This window comes from Hyperoodon ampullatus, assembly GCF_949752795.1.
Source record: "Hyperoodon ampullatus genome assembly, chromosome: 1".
Classification (NCBI taxonomy): Eukaryota; Metazoa; Chordata; class Mammalia; order Artiodactyla; family Ziphiidae; genus Hyperoodon; species Hyperoodon ampullatus.
Window position 1 is genome coordinate 202031462 of NC_136914.1, and position 15559 is coordinate 202047020.

General features: G+C 54.8%; 1 protein-coding gene across 3 annotated transcripts; it reads right to left on the reverse strand.

Annotated features, from left to right (window-relative positions):
• Positions 1 to 7197: 7197 nt before the first annotated feature.
• POLL (DNA polymerase lambda) lies at positions 7198 to 14696 on the reverse strand (the record flags this gene model as incomplete). 3 transcript variants are annotated; one of them, XM_079709554.1, is made up of 8 exons in its annotated part: positions 7198 to 8054; positions 8486 to 8654; positions 10686 to 10814; positions 11385 to 11558; positions 12527 to 12844; positions 13203 to 13365; positions 13529 to 13823; positions 14561 to 14696. In XM_079709554.1, the coding sequence occupies 8 exons, from the start codon at positions 14670 to 14672 to the stop codon at positions 7690 to 7692; spliced, it is 1725 nt and encodes a 574-aa protein (XP_079565680.1). In that variant the 3' UTR covers positions 7198 to 7689. The 3 variants fall into 3 exon arrangements, with proteins under 3 accessions (XP_079565680.1, XP_079565678.1, XP_079565679.1); XM_079709552.1 differs by having other exon boundaries at positions 7198 to 8099; positions 14561 to 14687; XM_079709553.1 differs by having other exon boundaries at positions 12803 to 12844; positions 14561 to 14672.
• Positions 14697 to 15559: the final 863 nt, after the last annotated feature.

Consider the following 15559-nt stretch of genomic DNA (forward strand, 5'->3'; position numbering starts at 1 on the left):
TGTGTGCAGGGACATGTGTAGGAGCTGTGGGGGACAGGCTGGGCATGTGTAGGGATAGATGTGAGCTACAGATCCAGGACCCTTGCCTCTAGCAAGGCTGGAGTTTGAGAGTCAATGACCCCACATCACTAATTCCCTGATGGAGGTGGGAGGTTAGGGGGTCCCATCTCAGGGCAAATGGGCATTTGCTGATTCAAAACTCCAGTTCTCAGGGGCAGGGATTGTGTCCTTCAACATTAGCATCAGGAACCTCCACAGACTCTGAAAAGCTCAGGGCTCTTTGCTTTGTGGGAGAAGCAAAGGGAGAGAAGTTAGCAGACAGCCCAGTTAGATCTGGGCTAGAGCCACTTCCATAGGGGGAGCCAGGGAAACCAGCTGGGCTTCCTTGGGTCACAGAGATCTGAGAATGAAACCCAGCTGTTCTCACATGCTGTGTGACTTAACACAAGTGAATGAATCTCTCTGGGCCTCTCTTTCCTCATCTGCCAAATGGGGATAATAGGGCTGTTGGGAAGGTTACATGCTATAGTCCATGTGCAGGGCTGGGTTAAGGGTAGACTTGGCAGGCTCAGAGTCAATCAATAAATGCTGCTGGAATAAGCCAGAAATATGGTGCAGCTAACCCAGGTCTCCTAAGTGGAGACTCTTTCCATAGCTTGCAAAATGTCAGTTGGTCTTCCTCAAAATCCAATGATGCTGGGACCTTCCAGTGGGAATCAAAAACATCTTCCACCAGCACCCCCCCAGGACCCATGAATAATTACTTTTTGAAAACTCTAGTTTGGGGGGAAGGGGAACTCTGCTTTGAAAGTACATTAAATTATCAGCCGTGCCCTAACCACATCCTAGAAGCCTCTGCCTACGCCAGTTCCATAGAGGCTCCTCCTGTCAAGGACCCATTCCTGTGAGGTGAGCTTGCTACTCCTCATTACCCAGGGGTCCAGACTCCACCTGGCAGGAATCATGAATTTAAATGCTTACAAGCGTTTAGTCCCAGGTGAAACAATAGGGAGTAATGAGAACTTTGGCAACTAGGGAGCAGCTCCAGTCAATTGTTGCCATGTGGGAATATGGTGGTGTTGGTTGGGGTGGGGGGAGTAGCATTAGGATAGAGCCTTAGACCTCTCCCAGCTTCATCTCCCTCCCCCATTGTAGGACCCTCCTAAGATACCCTTCCCCTAAGTCCTGCATATTAGGTTTCTATTCCTGCACAACAAAAGTGATAACAAATCACAACTTAGCCCCTAAAAACAAGACCCATTATTTCACAATTCCGTAGACCAGAAGTCCAGGCAAGCTCAGCTGAATTCTCTGATTAGGGTTCCACAAGACCTAAATCAAGGTGTTGGCCGGGCTGGGCTCTTATCTGGAAGCTCTGGGAAAGATCAGCTTCCACACTCATTCTCACTGTTGACAGAATTCAGTTCCTTATGGTTGTAGGACTAAGATCCCCATTTCCTTACTGGCTGTCAGCTGGGGGCTGCTCCCTGGTCCTTGCACAAGTCCCCTTCCATCTTCAAAGCCAGCAAAGGTGTGCTGAATCTTCTGCTTTGAATATCTCTGCTGCCCCTTCTGCTAATAGCCAAAGAAAACTGCTTTTAAAGGGCTCACATGATTAGACCAGAGGCACCCAGACAATCTTCCTTTTGCCATATGAGGTAACATATGGTAACACCTCATCAGAGTTGAAGGCTTTACCCACACTCAAAAGGGAGGGGGTTATACAAGGCAAAAGTCACTAGGGGTTTTTCAGAGAATCCTGCCCACCACACCCAACCTTCAAGATGGGGTAGAAACAGCCCCCGCCCGACCTAGATCCCAGACGTCTGTGAGACATTGAGTCAGTCACCTCCCATTTCTGGTCCCGTTTCCTCACGTGTAAAATGGGGTAACGTGGTAGATAAAATCTAAATCCCTCCCAGGTCTCACATGCTCATTATGAGGCAAGAAGACAGAGAATCTGACCCTTTGGACTGCAGAGGCCCCACTGCTCAGGAACTGCATAACCCTTCCAGAAACACCCCCTGCAGGCCTTCGAAAGGGCCTTAACAAGAAAAGCAGTACAGCCACACAGCACAGCCAAGGTGCTTAGTGTAAGAGGCCCAGCCACCCGGCTGGGCTGGGCTGTAGGGAAGTGGCCACTGCTGTTGGCCAGAGACTATGGGCGCCTGTGAGGCCCCACAGACTAGAATGGGTCCCCCCTGGAATCTGCACAGGGCAAGATAGCCTACACCTTGTCGGTGGGGAAGTGGGGCAAAGACCAGGTCCCCTCCCCCCACCTCTCAACTAGAGCCATCTCCCAAATCCATCCTGTCTGACCCCAGTCTCAGCCTCTGGGTACCCAAAAGGGCCTTCTCGGCCTCTTCCAGCCCCTCCCACCCAGACCTAGCTGGACAGGGGTAGTTGATCCTAGCATCCCGGACCCTCTGGGCTGTTCCTGCCCAGGGAGGGGCCAAGGGTCTCAGGAGTCTCTCATCTGGGAGTCCCAATCAATCACCCCACATTCCCCACCCCAGCTCCCCCCACAGTAACAGAGGCCTCTCTTCCAGGCTCCCCTCCAGCCCTCCCAGGCTCTACTTTCTGCTCTGCAGGCAAGCTCCCCTGCAGGGGTCACCACCCGCCAGGCTTCCACCAAGGCCTGGCAGAGAGGCTGGAAGGAGACCCTCCCCAGCTCCATCCAAGCGCGGGAACTGGGTAGGAGGCGGGGAAATGAATATTAATTTATCATGATTAAGCAAATCTGGCAGGGAGAGCAGATTCCGGATGAGGCTAAAAAGATGAATTTCAGCAATAAAATTAAATAAGGACGGACGGGCGGCCCCTCCTCCCTCCCGCTTTGCTGATCTCTCTCTTTCTTACAATTTATGAGGCCAATTATGAAGATGAGGTTGGAAGTTCCTGGAACTTCACTAAATGCAAACGGCGGTCCCTGCTGTTCCCATCAAATTAATTAACCGCACGCTATTGATGGCCGCTCAAGGCTGACGCAGGCGGCCGGCCCTGCGGCCGCCTCCAGGACACGAGGACTCAGAGTCCGCAGCCCATTGGGCCTCCACCACCTTCTGCAGTCCCTGCCCAGCACCACAGGGGACTCCAAGGACTCCCCTTCCAGCCCCAGGCCCTGCCTGAGCCCTTGATGACCCTGGGGCATGCACACCGAGGTCTAGATTGGCAGACACACTGACACACACCCAGGATGTCCACACACGTGTGTAGATGCAAAATCATGAACCCGCAGCACACAAACACAGGGCCAGGGATGTACTTTAGGCACACAGGCAAATGCCCATGCAGTCAGACACAGGCACAGTGGCAGCTGAGCTGAGGGAACCGGAGCCTGGTGGGTGAGGACAGCAGGGCTCAGGGAGTCTCGCTGTGGGAGGAACATAATGTCTGGGGCCATGGGCCAGCTCCATCAGCGCCAGGCCCGGGTCCAACAGAGCGAAGGGTCAGACAGGTTCTGAGCAGTGGCCCACTGCCTGGTGCCCGTACTGCCCTCCCATGGCATTCTCAGAGCCCTGCCCACAGTCCCTCCACTGCTGGGTCCTCTCCTCACCACTGGGACATTTTTCAGTAGTGTTCCCTCTAGGTATTTCACTAGGGCTCAGCTTCTGCACTGACCTCCAGTGTGGGGGACCAAGGCTTGCAGAGCCCCTGGTTCAGACTATGGGGATGAGGCCTGGCCCAGAATCTCAGGCCAGTTTGGGGACTTCAGCCCTGAGGTTTCCCCTGTTCCAGAGCTCAGAAGCAGGGCTGCCCAGTGGCTCAGGCGTTCTGGAAAACTATCTGGCTGGTGTCCGGACTGAAGGGCAGAGTCGACAGAGGACCAAAGGCCTGGGGGCTGAGCCCATTCTAGGCCTGGTGCAGCTGGTGTCTGCAGCGTATGGGTAGCAGCAAGTGCCCCAACAGCTGTAGCTGCCATGTGAGGTTGATCTCTGGGATGGTGAGGAGGGCCTGGAAAGGGGGTCTTTCCTGTTGGGGAAGTGAAGAGAGGAAATGATGTCTTCTCCAAGCTGTCATTCCTAGTCCTGGCAAGAAGCATCCCATTCTGTTTAAAGGGACAGGAACTCATAACCCTCTTGTGGAGAAGCAGGACAAAGGGCCTGGGTTTCCCATTCCCAGCCCTTGGGTCCTGGAGGGCAGGACATGGCTGGGCCTGTCCACCTTGCAGCACCCACTCCAGGCCTGGGAAACCCTGGCCCTGTGCCCACACCTGCTCCCCCAGGAGCAGCCAGAAGCCAGGAGGAAAGTTTGGCCTGGTCTCGTTCCCCTTTCAGTGCAAGTCTTGGGCCAATGTTATCAATCCAGGCCCTGGGAAAAGATGAGGCTCCCGGGTTGGCAGGGCTGGGGCTGCGTAGCCTGGAGAGGATTGTACCTTAGGCACAAAGTGCAGGGGGAAACGGGGAGGCTCCGACTGAGCACGGGGCAGCCAGTCCATGAGGACTGGGCTCCCGGCTTTGCCTACCACCTGCCCCTCCCCTACTGCAGCCATATAAGGAGGCCCCTCCCTTTCCCCACACCCCACTGCACTTCCAGGGACATCCTCCACCTCACAGCAGGGCCTGCTCACACCCACCATCCCTCTGCTCACTTTGTACAGGGAAAGAACAAGACACACCCTGTCTGTTGGTCCTCTATCGCTGCAGTAACAAATTTCCATACACTTAGTGGCTTAAAACAACGCAGTTATTACTAAACAGTTCTATTGTTTAGAAGCCTGACACAGGTCTCCCTGGAATAAAACTGAGGTGTTGGCAGGGCTGCGTTCTGTTACAGAGGCTCTAGAGTAGAATCTGTTTCCTCGCCTCTTCCGGTTTCTAGAGGATGCCCACATTCCTTGGCTGGTAGTCCCCTTTCTCTGTCTTCAAAGGCAGAAACATCACATCTCTCTAACCTTCTTTTGTCACCTCTCTCTCTGATTGTAACCGGGAAAAGTTCCCCACTTTTAAGGACTCATGATTAGATGGGGCCCACTGGCTAATCTCATCTCAAAATCCTTAACTTTAATCACATCTGCAATGTCCCTTTCTTACCAAGTAGGGTAACATATTCACAGGTTCCAGGGATTAGGCTGTGGACATCTTTGGGAGACTGTTACCCTGCCCACCACACCTGTGGTCTGGCCAGAGACCACTGTGGCTCAGGGAGAGAGTGACGATGAGCTGAGCTAGGGGCAGGAAGTAGGCCTGTGGGGCCCTTCCTCTTTGTTAGGACCAGGTGGTGAGTGGGTGGTAGTTTTGGGGGGGCTCAGTTGCTAGATAGGAGGCCGATTCCCACCAGGGCTTCAAAATTCAGCCTCCCTTTTAGCAGGATGGGGCACTGGGTTGAAAGCCCACCCAGGAACCAGGCTCAGCTCTCAAGTGGCTGGGGAACCCCCCAACACACCCTTTGCTTAGTTTGGACTCAGAGGACTGTCCCCTCTGCCAAGCTGGGCAGCCTTCTCAAGACACAGAATCCCTCCACTAGCTCTTCTCCCGGGCTCCTGTGCCACATTGAGCAGCCCAGAGGACACCACCCGCAGGATGGGTGTCTCTGGAGGGTGTGGGCACTCTCCTTTTTAACCCATGATTTCCTGTTGCCCTTGCCAGGACGTGGGACCAGGAATTTGTACCGTTTGAAGGTGGTCTCCAGAATTCTGAGTCTCCTGGTGGGGGTGGGGGGGGTCCTTTCCCTCCTTCCCACAAGAGATGGCAGGAAAGGGGGCCAGGGCTTGGTACCAGATCCAGAAGTCAGCACTATCCCTCCCTATGGTTCTGAAGACTTCCTGTGTGTAGGGAGGGGTTAATTGGCCGAGTTATCCTGTGACCCACTGGTTCCCTCTTCTCCTAGCCCTGGAGGCCCTACTCCTCTGGGTCTGGAGACGCTGCTGAGCAGGCCGGGGCACTCAAGTGGGAAGCGAAAAGAGAGGAGCAGCAACGTCTGGACACGGACACCCCAGGCTTTGGGCTTCTGTCAACTCCACCCCTTACTGGGGATGGTGGCGGGCACAGAGGGCCCAGTTGAGTAGACTAGCAGAGCTCCTAAGGGGGGCTGAAAGCAGCCCTAACACCTGGGGGGCCCAGAGATGTCCCAGCTCCTCTTTCCACTCCAGGCCCGGGGCAGCCACACCTCCCTGGGAGCAGAAGCTCCGAGGAGAGGCTCGCCCCTCACGAAAGCTTCTGGCCCTTTGATGTGGCTTCTCTGGTGCTGAGCTGTGAAAGGGGGCCTCCAGACTCCCACGGCTTTTGATTCCTTCCCTGGCATGACCCATGCAGGCAAGGCCCCACGGCTTGGACTTCAAGGTTCTGAACTAGAGTTGAGGGGCCCATTCTAAGGTTGCTGGGATCTCCTGACTGAGACCAGGCCAACAAAGGCCAGCTCTGGGACTCTGCAAGTTACCAACAGATGCGGGACTCGGCACCCGCCCCCTCCCTGCCGCACAGCCGGCACACTCAGGTGGAGCCCATCTCTGAGGCCGGGCTCCTTGGTGCTCCTCCCACGCAGCCGCCTTCTCCTGCCTCTGAGATTCTCTATATTGTTCTTGCTGTGCCCAGACCGTCCCAGTGCTCCTCTGCCCTTACCAGATGCTTCCTGTCCCACAAGGGCCAGTCTGCGAAACCATCCTGATGCCACTAGCTGGACCCTCCTAGCTGCTCTATCAAACTAAGCCCCTCAGCTTGACTTTCAGTCCTCTACCAGCCTGGCCTTCTCCCGACACCCAGCACATAGCATCTCCTCTAAAGCAGGTTCCTTAGTTGTCCCCAAACAGAGCTGCTTACCCGTCTCAAATAGGCTATTTCCTGCCAGGCTGCCCCTCGCCTCCTCCAGGCAGCCTTCCCTGACTGCCTCAGCCCCATCAGTGTCTCACAGGTCACCATTTAGTTCTTCCTAATGAGCCTTGCCACCTTTGTTCATGTCCTCAGATAACCTGTTCTAGGGCAGGGTCCACAGGATATGCTGATGGGTAGACAGGTGTTCCTAATTCCCGACTCCATGAATTCTCCCTTTTAATGTCCACCCCTGCCCCCTTCTGAGTTGTTCAGAAGCTGACTCAGGCCCGGCCTGTTTGGAGAACAGTTAACTGGCCTCTCTGGGTTCCCATTCACCTCCTATCTCTGTCCCCACCCGGGAGAAGAAAGGCAGGCAGAGGCTGCAGCAGCTCACAGACACACCAGGCAGGTTGAATGTCAAGTGCACTTTACTGGGTCCCTGGGCCTTCCAATGCTATCCTCATCGCGCCTGGGGTGCCCCTTCCCTACACAGCCAGCTGCACAGGAAGTGGGGTGGGCGGAGGGAGCACACGTGGAGTGGCTCATTCTCCTGCTCTGAAGGGTCTTGGGTAATGTTGGGCCTCAGCTGTGCGCCTCTCCCCTGCAGCCCCCATCCCATGCTAGACCCTCCTTGGGGTAGAGAAGGGGGATGCCTGGGCCTTCAGCACAGGAAGCTGGCCTCAAACCAGGCACCAGTTCCTGCTTAAAATGGGGCAGGGGGCCATGTGCGAAACTCTCCCAGGGGCGATGGTGAGGCAGAAGGGGCAGCACCCTGTTCCTGTCAGGGAGAGGGCTGGGTAGCCCTGGGAGCCAGGCTGGCCTTTTCCATCAGGCCCAGAGGAGCTGTTGGTTGAAAGAGTGAGGTTCAGCCAGCTGAGGCTGGAGGAATGGCCAGGAGGGGCAGCCGGTCCAGCTTGGCAACCCCTCCCCCAGCCGTGGGTCACCAGTCCCGCTCAGCTGGTTCTCGGTAGGGCAGGCCTAAGAACCTGAAGACATCCTTCTCAGTGGGGGTGGGCAGTACTCGGCCAAGCCCCAGCTTGAGGCCTTGGGTGTCCCGGACCACAGCTGTGCTGAGCGCATGCTCCGACAAGCTCATGCCCTTGGTCTTGGCCAGAGCCCGCATGGAGCGGTTGAAGTGGGCAGAGCCAGTGAAGTAGAGCAGGGCACAGGCAAACTCGCTGTAGGGAACTACAATGATGTCCAGTCGTCGGTGCCGCCGCCCTGGCCCTGGGAGCTGGCATACACCCAAGTACTTCTGCTGCTGGCCGTTCTCCTCCTGGCTCACCAAGTCATCCGTCAGGAACCCTGGCCCAATACAGGAGGGCTGTTGGGAGGGCAGGGAGCCAGGCCCTGGGCTGCCCAGCCCAGGGCCTCTCCTGATTATCCTTGGGTCCTCTAGTCCCAGCTCATCTACTTATTTGCTGGGCGACCTTGCCCTCTCCAGGTCTGTGTCCTTTTCTGTAAAACATGCATAGTAATTCCTCTCCAAGTCCTCCACAGGGGCACAGAATGATCAGAAGAGGCACTCAAATTGCAGCTATTACTGAGCACCTCTTGGGAGGTAGGGGAAGCTGATTCATCTCTTCCCTGAAGTGGCTCTGGCCACAGGAGAGAGGTGGAATTTTCATGAAGCAGCCTTCCCCTGCTTCCTGCCTAGAGATTGCCACTTTGAGGTTCTCCTTCCTGGGGGCCACTCCTCCCCTGCCCCCCTGCTCACCCAGGGGTGGGGCTTATACCTCGCTGCCGGAGGCTGTCCAGGAGGCGGCTGAAGATGCCCTGGTGAGACCGGCCATCCGGGTGGGTGACCAGCACGTCCACATCACCGCAGGTTGCCTTCCCCCGTCGGTACGAACCACATGCCATGCACAACAGCCCAGGGTTGAAGGCCTGAGCTGCTTCCCGGACCTGAGAAAGGACAGCGAAGGGGGTGAGGGCTGTGGGCCTCAAGCCCTGCCAGGAATTCATCTCCACAGCAGCGCAAGGGCCTTCCCTGACCCAGGAGCCCACACGCCCCCTCGTGCCCCAAGCCAATCCCTGGATGCATGATCCAGCCTGAGGGAGAGAGCCCCAAGGAACAGAGGCAGAACTCCACCCTGGAGAGTGGCAGTTCTCCAGCTTGGCTAGGACAGAAGAGAAGAAAACGTGTTCACATCACCGGGGGTGGCCTGAGGAGATGAGAAGATGAGAAGATGTGCTCGGATTCTGAGCGAAGGCACCGCTCTTCAAAAGCAGAGAGACCTATCTTCTCTGGGCTTCTGTCCCAACCCATGCACCCAGGTCTGTGAAACTCCACTGAGGACAAAGGGCCAGGTGCCGAGAAGCCCTCAGCCAGGTCTCCACAGCCCCAGGTATCTTTGGATTTGGAGCTAAAGGCAGAGTGTGTGAGTTGGGGCTTGAGGCCTGACAGGTGGCTGGCAGGGCACCCCGGGCCCAGGCCTCGGGGGAGATGGAGCCTAGAAATACAGCTGCATGTGTAACAAAGGCAAGGAGGGAAAGCAAAAGGGAAGCACTTCTGAGCTAATGCCCACATCCTTACTTGGAGGAATGGGGCTCGGTGGGGAGGGAGCTGAGACAGAGGGAACTGTAAGCTGAAGGATCATCCCTCACTGAGAGGGGATAAGCCCATTAGCCTCCACCCCAGAAACACTGAGGTCTTTCATATGCGGATATCACACACACACACACACACACACACACACACACCCGCTTCCACCCCAGGACACTGAGATTTCTGGGGCCCTGGATACCTCAATTCTCCTGACAGGCAGGCTTCGCTAATCCCCTCAATTCCCTTCTTGAGCCTCCCAAGAGGATGGAGGAGGCCTAGGATGAGTAATCCCATCAAAACCTCCTAAGTCTGGAGACCTTAAATGGGGAGAGTGGGCCAGGTGGGGAGCCACTTCTGTTCCAGTGGGTCAGGGCTGGAGGCTCGCTGGGGCATTCTCTATGCCCAGATACCGTGGCTGAGTGACAGGTCATCACTAGCACCAAGGCCTGGTGATGGGTGGACAAAGGGGCTTGCCTGTCCCTCCCACACTAGCCTCAGAGTCCTGTGGCTGGGAGTAGAGCTGGAGGCTAATTTCAACTAAGCTGGGCCAGAGTCTCCAGGGGGTCCTACCCTATCAGAATCATAGACCAAAGTAGGAGCAAATCAGCCCCTACTCCTAATGCCAGCTGAACGAATGTACCCTAGTCTCCCTCTAATCTAGGTTTTATATGAACTGAATCCCTAACCCAACTCTACACCAAACACTAATCTTGGCCGAACCTTATTTCCAGGACAATCACATATTTTAACTAAAAGCATCCAACACTAAGAAAACCCTACTCCTAATTCAGGCCTAACCTTAACTCAGCTCTTGATCTAGCTTTCCTCTAACCCCAAACCTAGTCCTACTGGCACTGTGCTTCTACACCAACCCTAACCCAAACCCTGAACCAGCCTTGGGTGACCTGCAGAAGGTGTGTACTTCTGGAGATATAAGACTTTGTACATTTTAAAAAATTTGTGGAGAGAAAGAGTCCATGGTTTTCATTAGGTTCTCAAAGAAGTTTGTGAATCAAAAAATGTTAAGAACCTCTGCCCTGATCACCCTAACATAGCCCAGTTCAGATCCCAGTATCCTCGAGTAGTTCTGACCATAATCCATCTCTAATCTAGCCGTAACATTAACCCAGTCCTAACACCATTCTAGCACCTAAACCAGTGCTAACTCTGCCCGATACTGAGAACCCTACCGCAGAGAGCTAGTGTTGCAGCCCTTCCCTACATAAGCCAATTGCTCTTTCCCCACTAGTCCCAGTCTCTGGCCCCGCATAGCTTCCTCTGCCTGCTGGGCTCCCCTGCTGAGGGAATCAGGAGTTCTTGGCTTTGAGCCAGGCCCTGACGTTATAGTAGGACCTGGCTCTCCTTACTGGTCTGGGACACCTGCTTACTGTCTGCTCAATCTCTGCAGCCTCCTCCCTGGGCATTCGGTCCAGGAAGTCATCATAATGCTTCAGGCCAATGGCCTGCTGGGTAGTCAGAGAGGCCTGGTTTCGGATGTCTTCTAGGCTCCGGAAACCCTGAAAAAAAAGCCAGAAGGGAAGGCTATGAGGATCCAGGACCAATGAAGAGGCAGTGAGTAAGCACACACACAAGGCTTCCATCACCCCCAGACTCCAAGGAAAGCCTGAGGCAGGACCAACCCCAGGAGCGGTTGGGTCTGTAATCAGTGGGACTTGGGAAAGGCAGGGGGCATGGAAGACACACCTCAGTCCAGCCCTGCCACAATCCTAAAACACTGGTTCATGACTCCATCGATCTGGGGGTGATTCTGGGCATGGCTGGGTTTGGGAACCACTGTTCTGGATACTCAGCCCAGAGGCCTGGTCTCCTCAGGAAGGCCCTTGCTGGTCTGGGGGACAGAGAAATATACTTCTTGTCTCTGCCTACACCGCAGATTAAGCCTCAACGATACCAAGCAACAGGGCAGTTCTGAGCCAAGAGAGGGATCTGCATGGGCCCTGCTCCCTTTGAGAAGTGGTCTCTCTATAGTCTGGGTTCATTGTCATCAAAGCACAGCGTAACAGGACTGTGGGACAGGAGCTCTAAGATACAGTAAAACTGAAGTGGGGGCTGGGACAGGGTGTGACCTGGTGGTACCACATCTGGGCAGTCTTGGTTCCAGCTCCCCAGATGTTGGAGAAGAGCTCTAAGACAGGCACGCTTTCACTGATGTGGTCCAGCTTCCGCAGATGCCCGCTCTCCAGGATCTCTACGATCTTTTCAGCCATCCGCTTTCCGATTCCGGAGATACTGAAGGCCTCCTAGAGGAAGGGGAGGCAGAGGCAGGAAGGAAACTGACTCCTTTAGCAGATGTCTGAGTAAAAGCCAGTACGGCCGGTGGGCAACTGATAGCTGTATAAAGCTTGGGCAGAGTTGAAGATGAGAAGTTTGGATGGAATGGGCTGGGAAACTTATCTGCTGGTTCCCAGGGGGATGGAGATCAGCACAGGAAGCAGAGGAAAGGCAATAATGACGATACTAGTCACCACTGCCATCATAACAGTGGAGCTAATATTTATGAGGCTTTACCCTGTATCAGGTCCTGCATTACAGGGGTCATCTCATTAAGTCCTCATGGGAATACTGTGTCTGTTACTATTCTTAGTCCCTTTTTACTTTTGAGGAAACTGATGCTCAGAGGGTTTAAGTAACTTACTTTAGGCAAGTTACAGTCAGTGAACGATGGGAACCAGAATTCAAACTCTCGTCTGTTGACCTTCAGAGCCTGAACTTTTTTTTTTTTTTTTTTTTTTGCGGTATGCGGGCCTCTCACTGTTGGGGCCTCTCCTGTTGCGGAGCACAGGCTCCGGACGTGCAGGCTTAGCGGCCATGACTCACGGGCCCAGCCGCTCCGCAGCATGTGGGATCTTCCCAGACCGGGGCACGAACCCGTGTCCCCTGCATCGGCAGGCGGACATTCAACCACTGCGCCATCAGGGAAGCCCAGAGCCTGAACTTTTAAAAAACTTTTTATTATGGAAAAAATTCCAAAGTAGAGAGAACAGTGTACTGGACCCCAAGTACCCATCACCCAGCTTTTATAATTATCAAGATTTTGACAAGCTGCTTTCATTAATCTCCCTGTTTTTTTGTGTGCAAGTCCCAAATATCAGAGAATCTCAATCACTCCACCTGATCCCCACTTGTGACTGGTGCTTCCACCGACCTCTGGCCAGTAAAGAGAAGACCCCCCCAGCCCCCCACATACCCTCCCCTGACCCCCAGGTACCTGGTAGGAGGTGACAGGCTTGTGGAAGCTCTTGAGGGCATTAATGGCCTTGGCATAGCCCAGGGCCCTCCACTTGTCCCCCTGAACACTGTAGGCTTTGGCCAGCACTTCCAACTTCTCTGTGATGTGGCGGTTGTAGTTGGTCGCCTTCTGGCTCGAAGGCTGTGCACAGACCCACTTATCCAGGCCCTCAGGGGCTGGGCTAGGCTCACCATCTCCCTCAAGGGGGGTTGGGTAGCGGCCGCTGATCAGGGCTTCCAGATCAGCTGCGCTAACCTGGGTCTCTTCCCCATCACTGGTTTCACCACCAGGGCCGGGCTTGACATAGGGAAGGAGAAGAGACAATAAGTTCATGCCCCCCATGAGGAGGGCTCCTCAGAGGTGGGGGCTGAGTTTCCTAGTCAGACCCAAGAAGGACGCTGGGTCTTCTGCAGCAGATTTGGGTTCCACGTGGCTTCCCCGAGGGCCCAGCCCTAGGATCCCCAGTGATATGTGGTGGATATGGCCTGGGCAAATGCAGGAGTGATGAGTGTTGAGAAGAGTTAAATGGCTTCACAGTAAAGAGAGTCCTCCTCTCTCAGAGGCCTGGGACATTCTGAACAACCACCAGGCTCTCCCTGTTTCTGTGATCTAGTTCCCAGGAGAAGAGAGCTGTGGGGCCTGGGAGGCTCCTCACCTGTGCTTGGAGGCTTGCGACTTCCTCTGCCCTCCAGGAGGGAGATACAGGTCTGGTGGGAGGAGGGGAAGGAGAGAGGGCTGTCCTGAGCTGAGCCTCAGTAGTTCCAGGAGGAGCAGAAGAGTCTTGGTCTGCTTTGCTGAGCTGTGCCTGATCCAGGTACCTGCAGGATGGTGATGGGAGGTTAAGACACCAAAGTCTCACGCTATCTCTGTTCCCAATCCTTCTCTACTCTGAAATGGTGGTTTTTTAATGTGTCCAGTTAAGACGATGAGAGTTTAATAGCTCAAGAAAACATCTGAGGAAAGACTATAGGACCAGCCTACCTCTTGGGGATGAAGATGCTGAATCCTGCTGTGTCCACGAGCCTTCTCTCCTGTAGGCACGAGCTCAGCCAGGCTGACTTCACCAGCTGAGCACCTGGGGGCAGCCAGGGCAGTCTAAGGAGGCGGAGGGCTCGCTCACAGTCCATGCCTTCATCCACCACAATGTGAGTGACCCCTGGGGCCTGGGCAGGGCATATCTGGCCACCATGCTGGACAATCTGCTTCTCAAAGAGTTCTGCCCGGGCTCGCCCAATGCCAGTGGGTACAACATGCGCCCGCACGGAGCTCAGCCACTCTGTGGAGGGGACATCCAGATACCTACTGTCATACTTTCAGACATGATCCCAATGAACCCTTCACAGTCCCCTCTCCCCAGTCGTTTTCCTCCACCCAGACAGCCTGCCTTCTGGGGATTCCACCACAGGCACACAGTTAATTTCCTATGGGCCATCACTTGATGTAAGGGGCAAGGATTCTGATACGTCCTGTTTTCTGATATAACCTAGAACAGTGTCTGGCACCTTGTAGTTACCCTGTAAATCACTTCATTTGATCATTTATTCTTTCAACACATATTAGTAGACACTTATTATGTATCAGGCACAAAGCACATGTTTTGCCATTATAAGCCTCACAGTCTATTAGATTCCCCTCCCCCAACCCAGCCCACCATGTAAGCTTTTGCCATCTATTTGTGAGTTTGGCTGCAAAATAACTTATAAGTCTGGGGACCTGAGAAGGACCCCCTCCCCGCAGCAGCAGGCAACCTCCTAGAGAGCAAAGGATTCTGCCGGTCATTTCCTTAGGGGCCAGGGAGTATTTTCTGATTTATGGAGGTCTCAGGGTGGGATAAAAGATAAAACAGCAAGTCTCCTGTCAAAGACTGGGGACCAAGCCTAGGACAAGGCAGGTAAAAACAAACCTGCAGGCTCTGGGCGGGCAGAGTCAACTGCAATATCTGATTCTGGGCATGAACGATGTAAGAAGCCTCAGGCTCAAACACATGAGGGTTCTGAGGCTGGGTCCACTCACCTTCTGCTTCTCCGTCTTCCCTCTTGGGAATCTTTGCAAGTGCTTCTGATGATGGATTGGTAAGAATTTTCTTCCGCTTGGGAAATGCCTTCAAGATGCCCCTGGGGTCCATTGAGGTATGGCTGGAGCCTGGCCTTTCTGTTGGAGGGTTGATCAGGGCAGCTGTCATATGGAAACCCAGAACTGAGGCCCCCCAACCCCTTTGACTATGAAGGTGGGGTCTCCATTGACCAGGCCTTGGGGACAGTAGCCAAGTTCCCAGGAGTCTCCCAAAACCCAACTGAACTTGGGTGGTTTAGCCTAGCTCTACACTCACCACTTTCAAAGTCAGAGTACTGGGGAAAATAAGGGGAAGAGTGGAACTATTAGGGGAACTTTTGATGGGTACCAAACGATATCATTCCTCAGGGAGTTGCTCTGAAGATTAAGTGTGCAGTGTCTGCTCCTGCTGCATCCCACTTCCAAAAGGCTTTACCAAAACGAGATGCCAGGCTAGGAATGGAGCTCCATCTTTAGGAAGGACTTGGGCTCCCAAAATGAGTGGAAACTGGTGGGGACCTGTATATAATCTTTCTCTACCCCCATCACACACCCACAGAGGAAAACCGGGGTAGGGGGATGGCAGGTGGAGATTAGGAGGCGGGGTGGGGGAACGCCCTGCACCTGCCCTGGTCTCGGACCTCTCAGCACGGGGGGCGCGCAGGCCCGCAGCTGCAGGGAGATGCACGACTGCAGCAGGTGTGGGGCTCCTTCCCGGATTGGGGGAGTCTCGGCCTCACAGCTGGGGGTGAAGAAGACGCTGGCAGGTGTGAGGCACCCGCCGCGAACGCAGCTGGCGCGCTCCCGGGACTCCCAGCTGGGGACCAGGCGAGGGCTGGACTGTCTGGATCCTTCCCTGAGGGCTCCTCCCCACTCCCCAGGTTCGGTGCCGGATGGGGTCAACTTCAGGCCGGACGGGTCACCGGGGGTGGGCAGGAGTAAATTACTTACCAGAGCAGC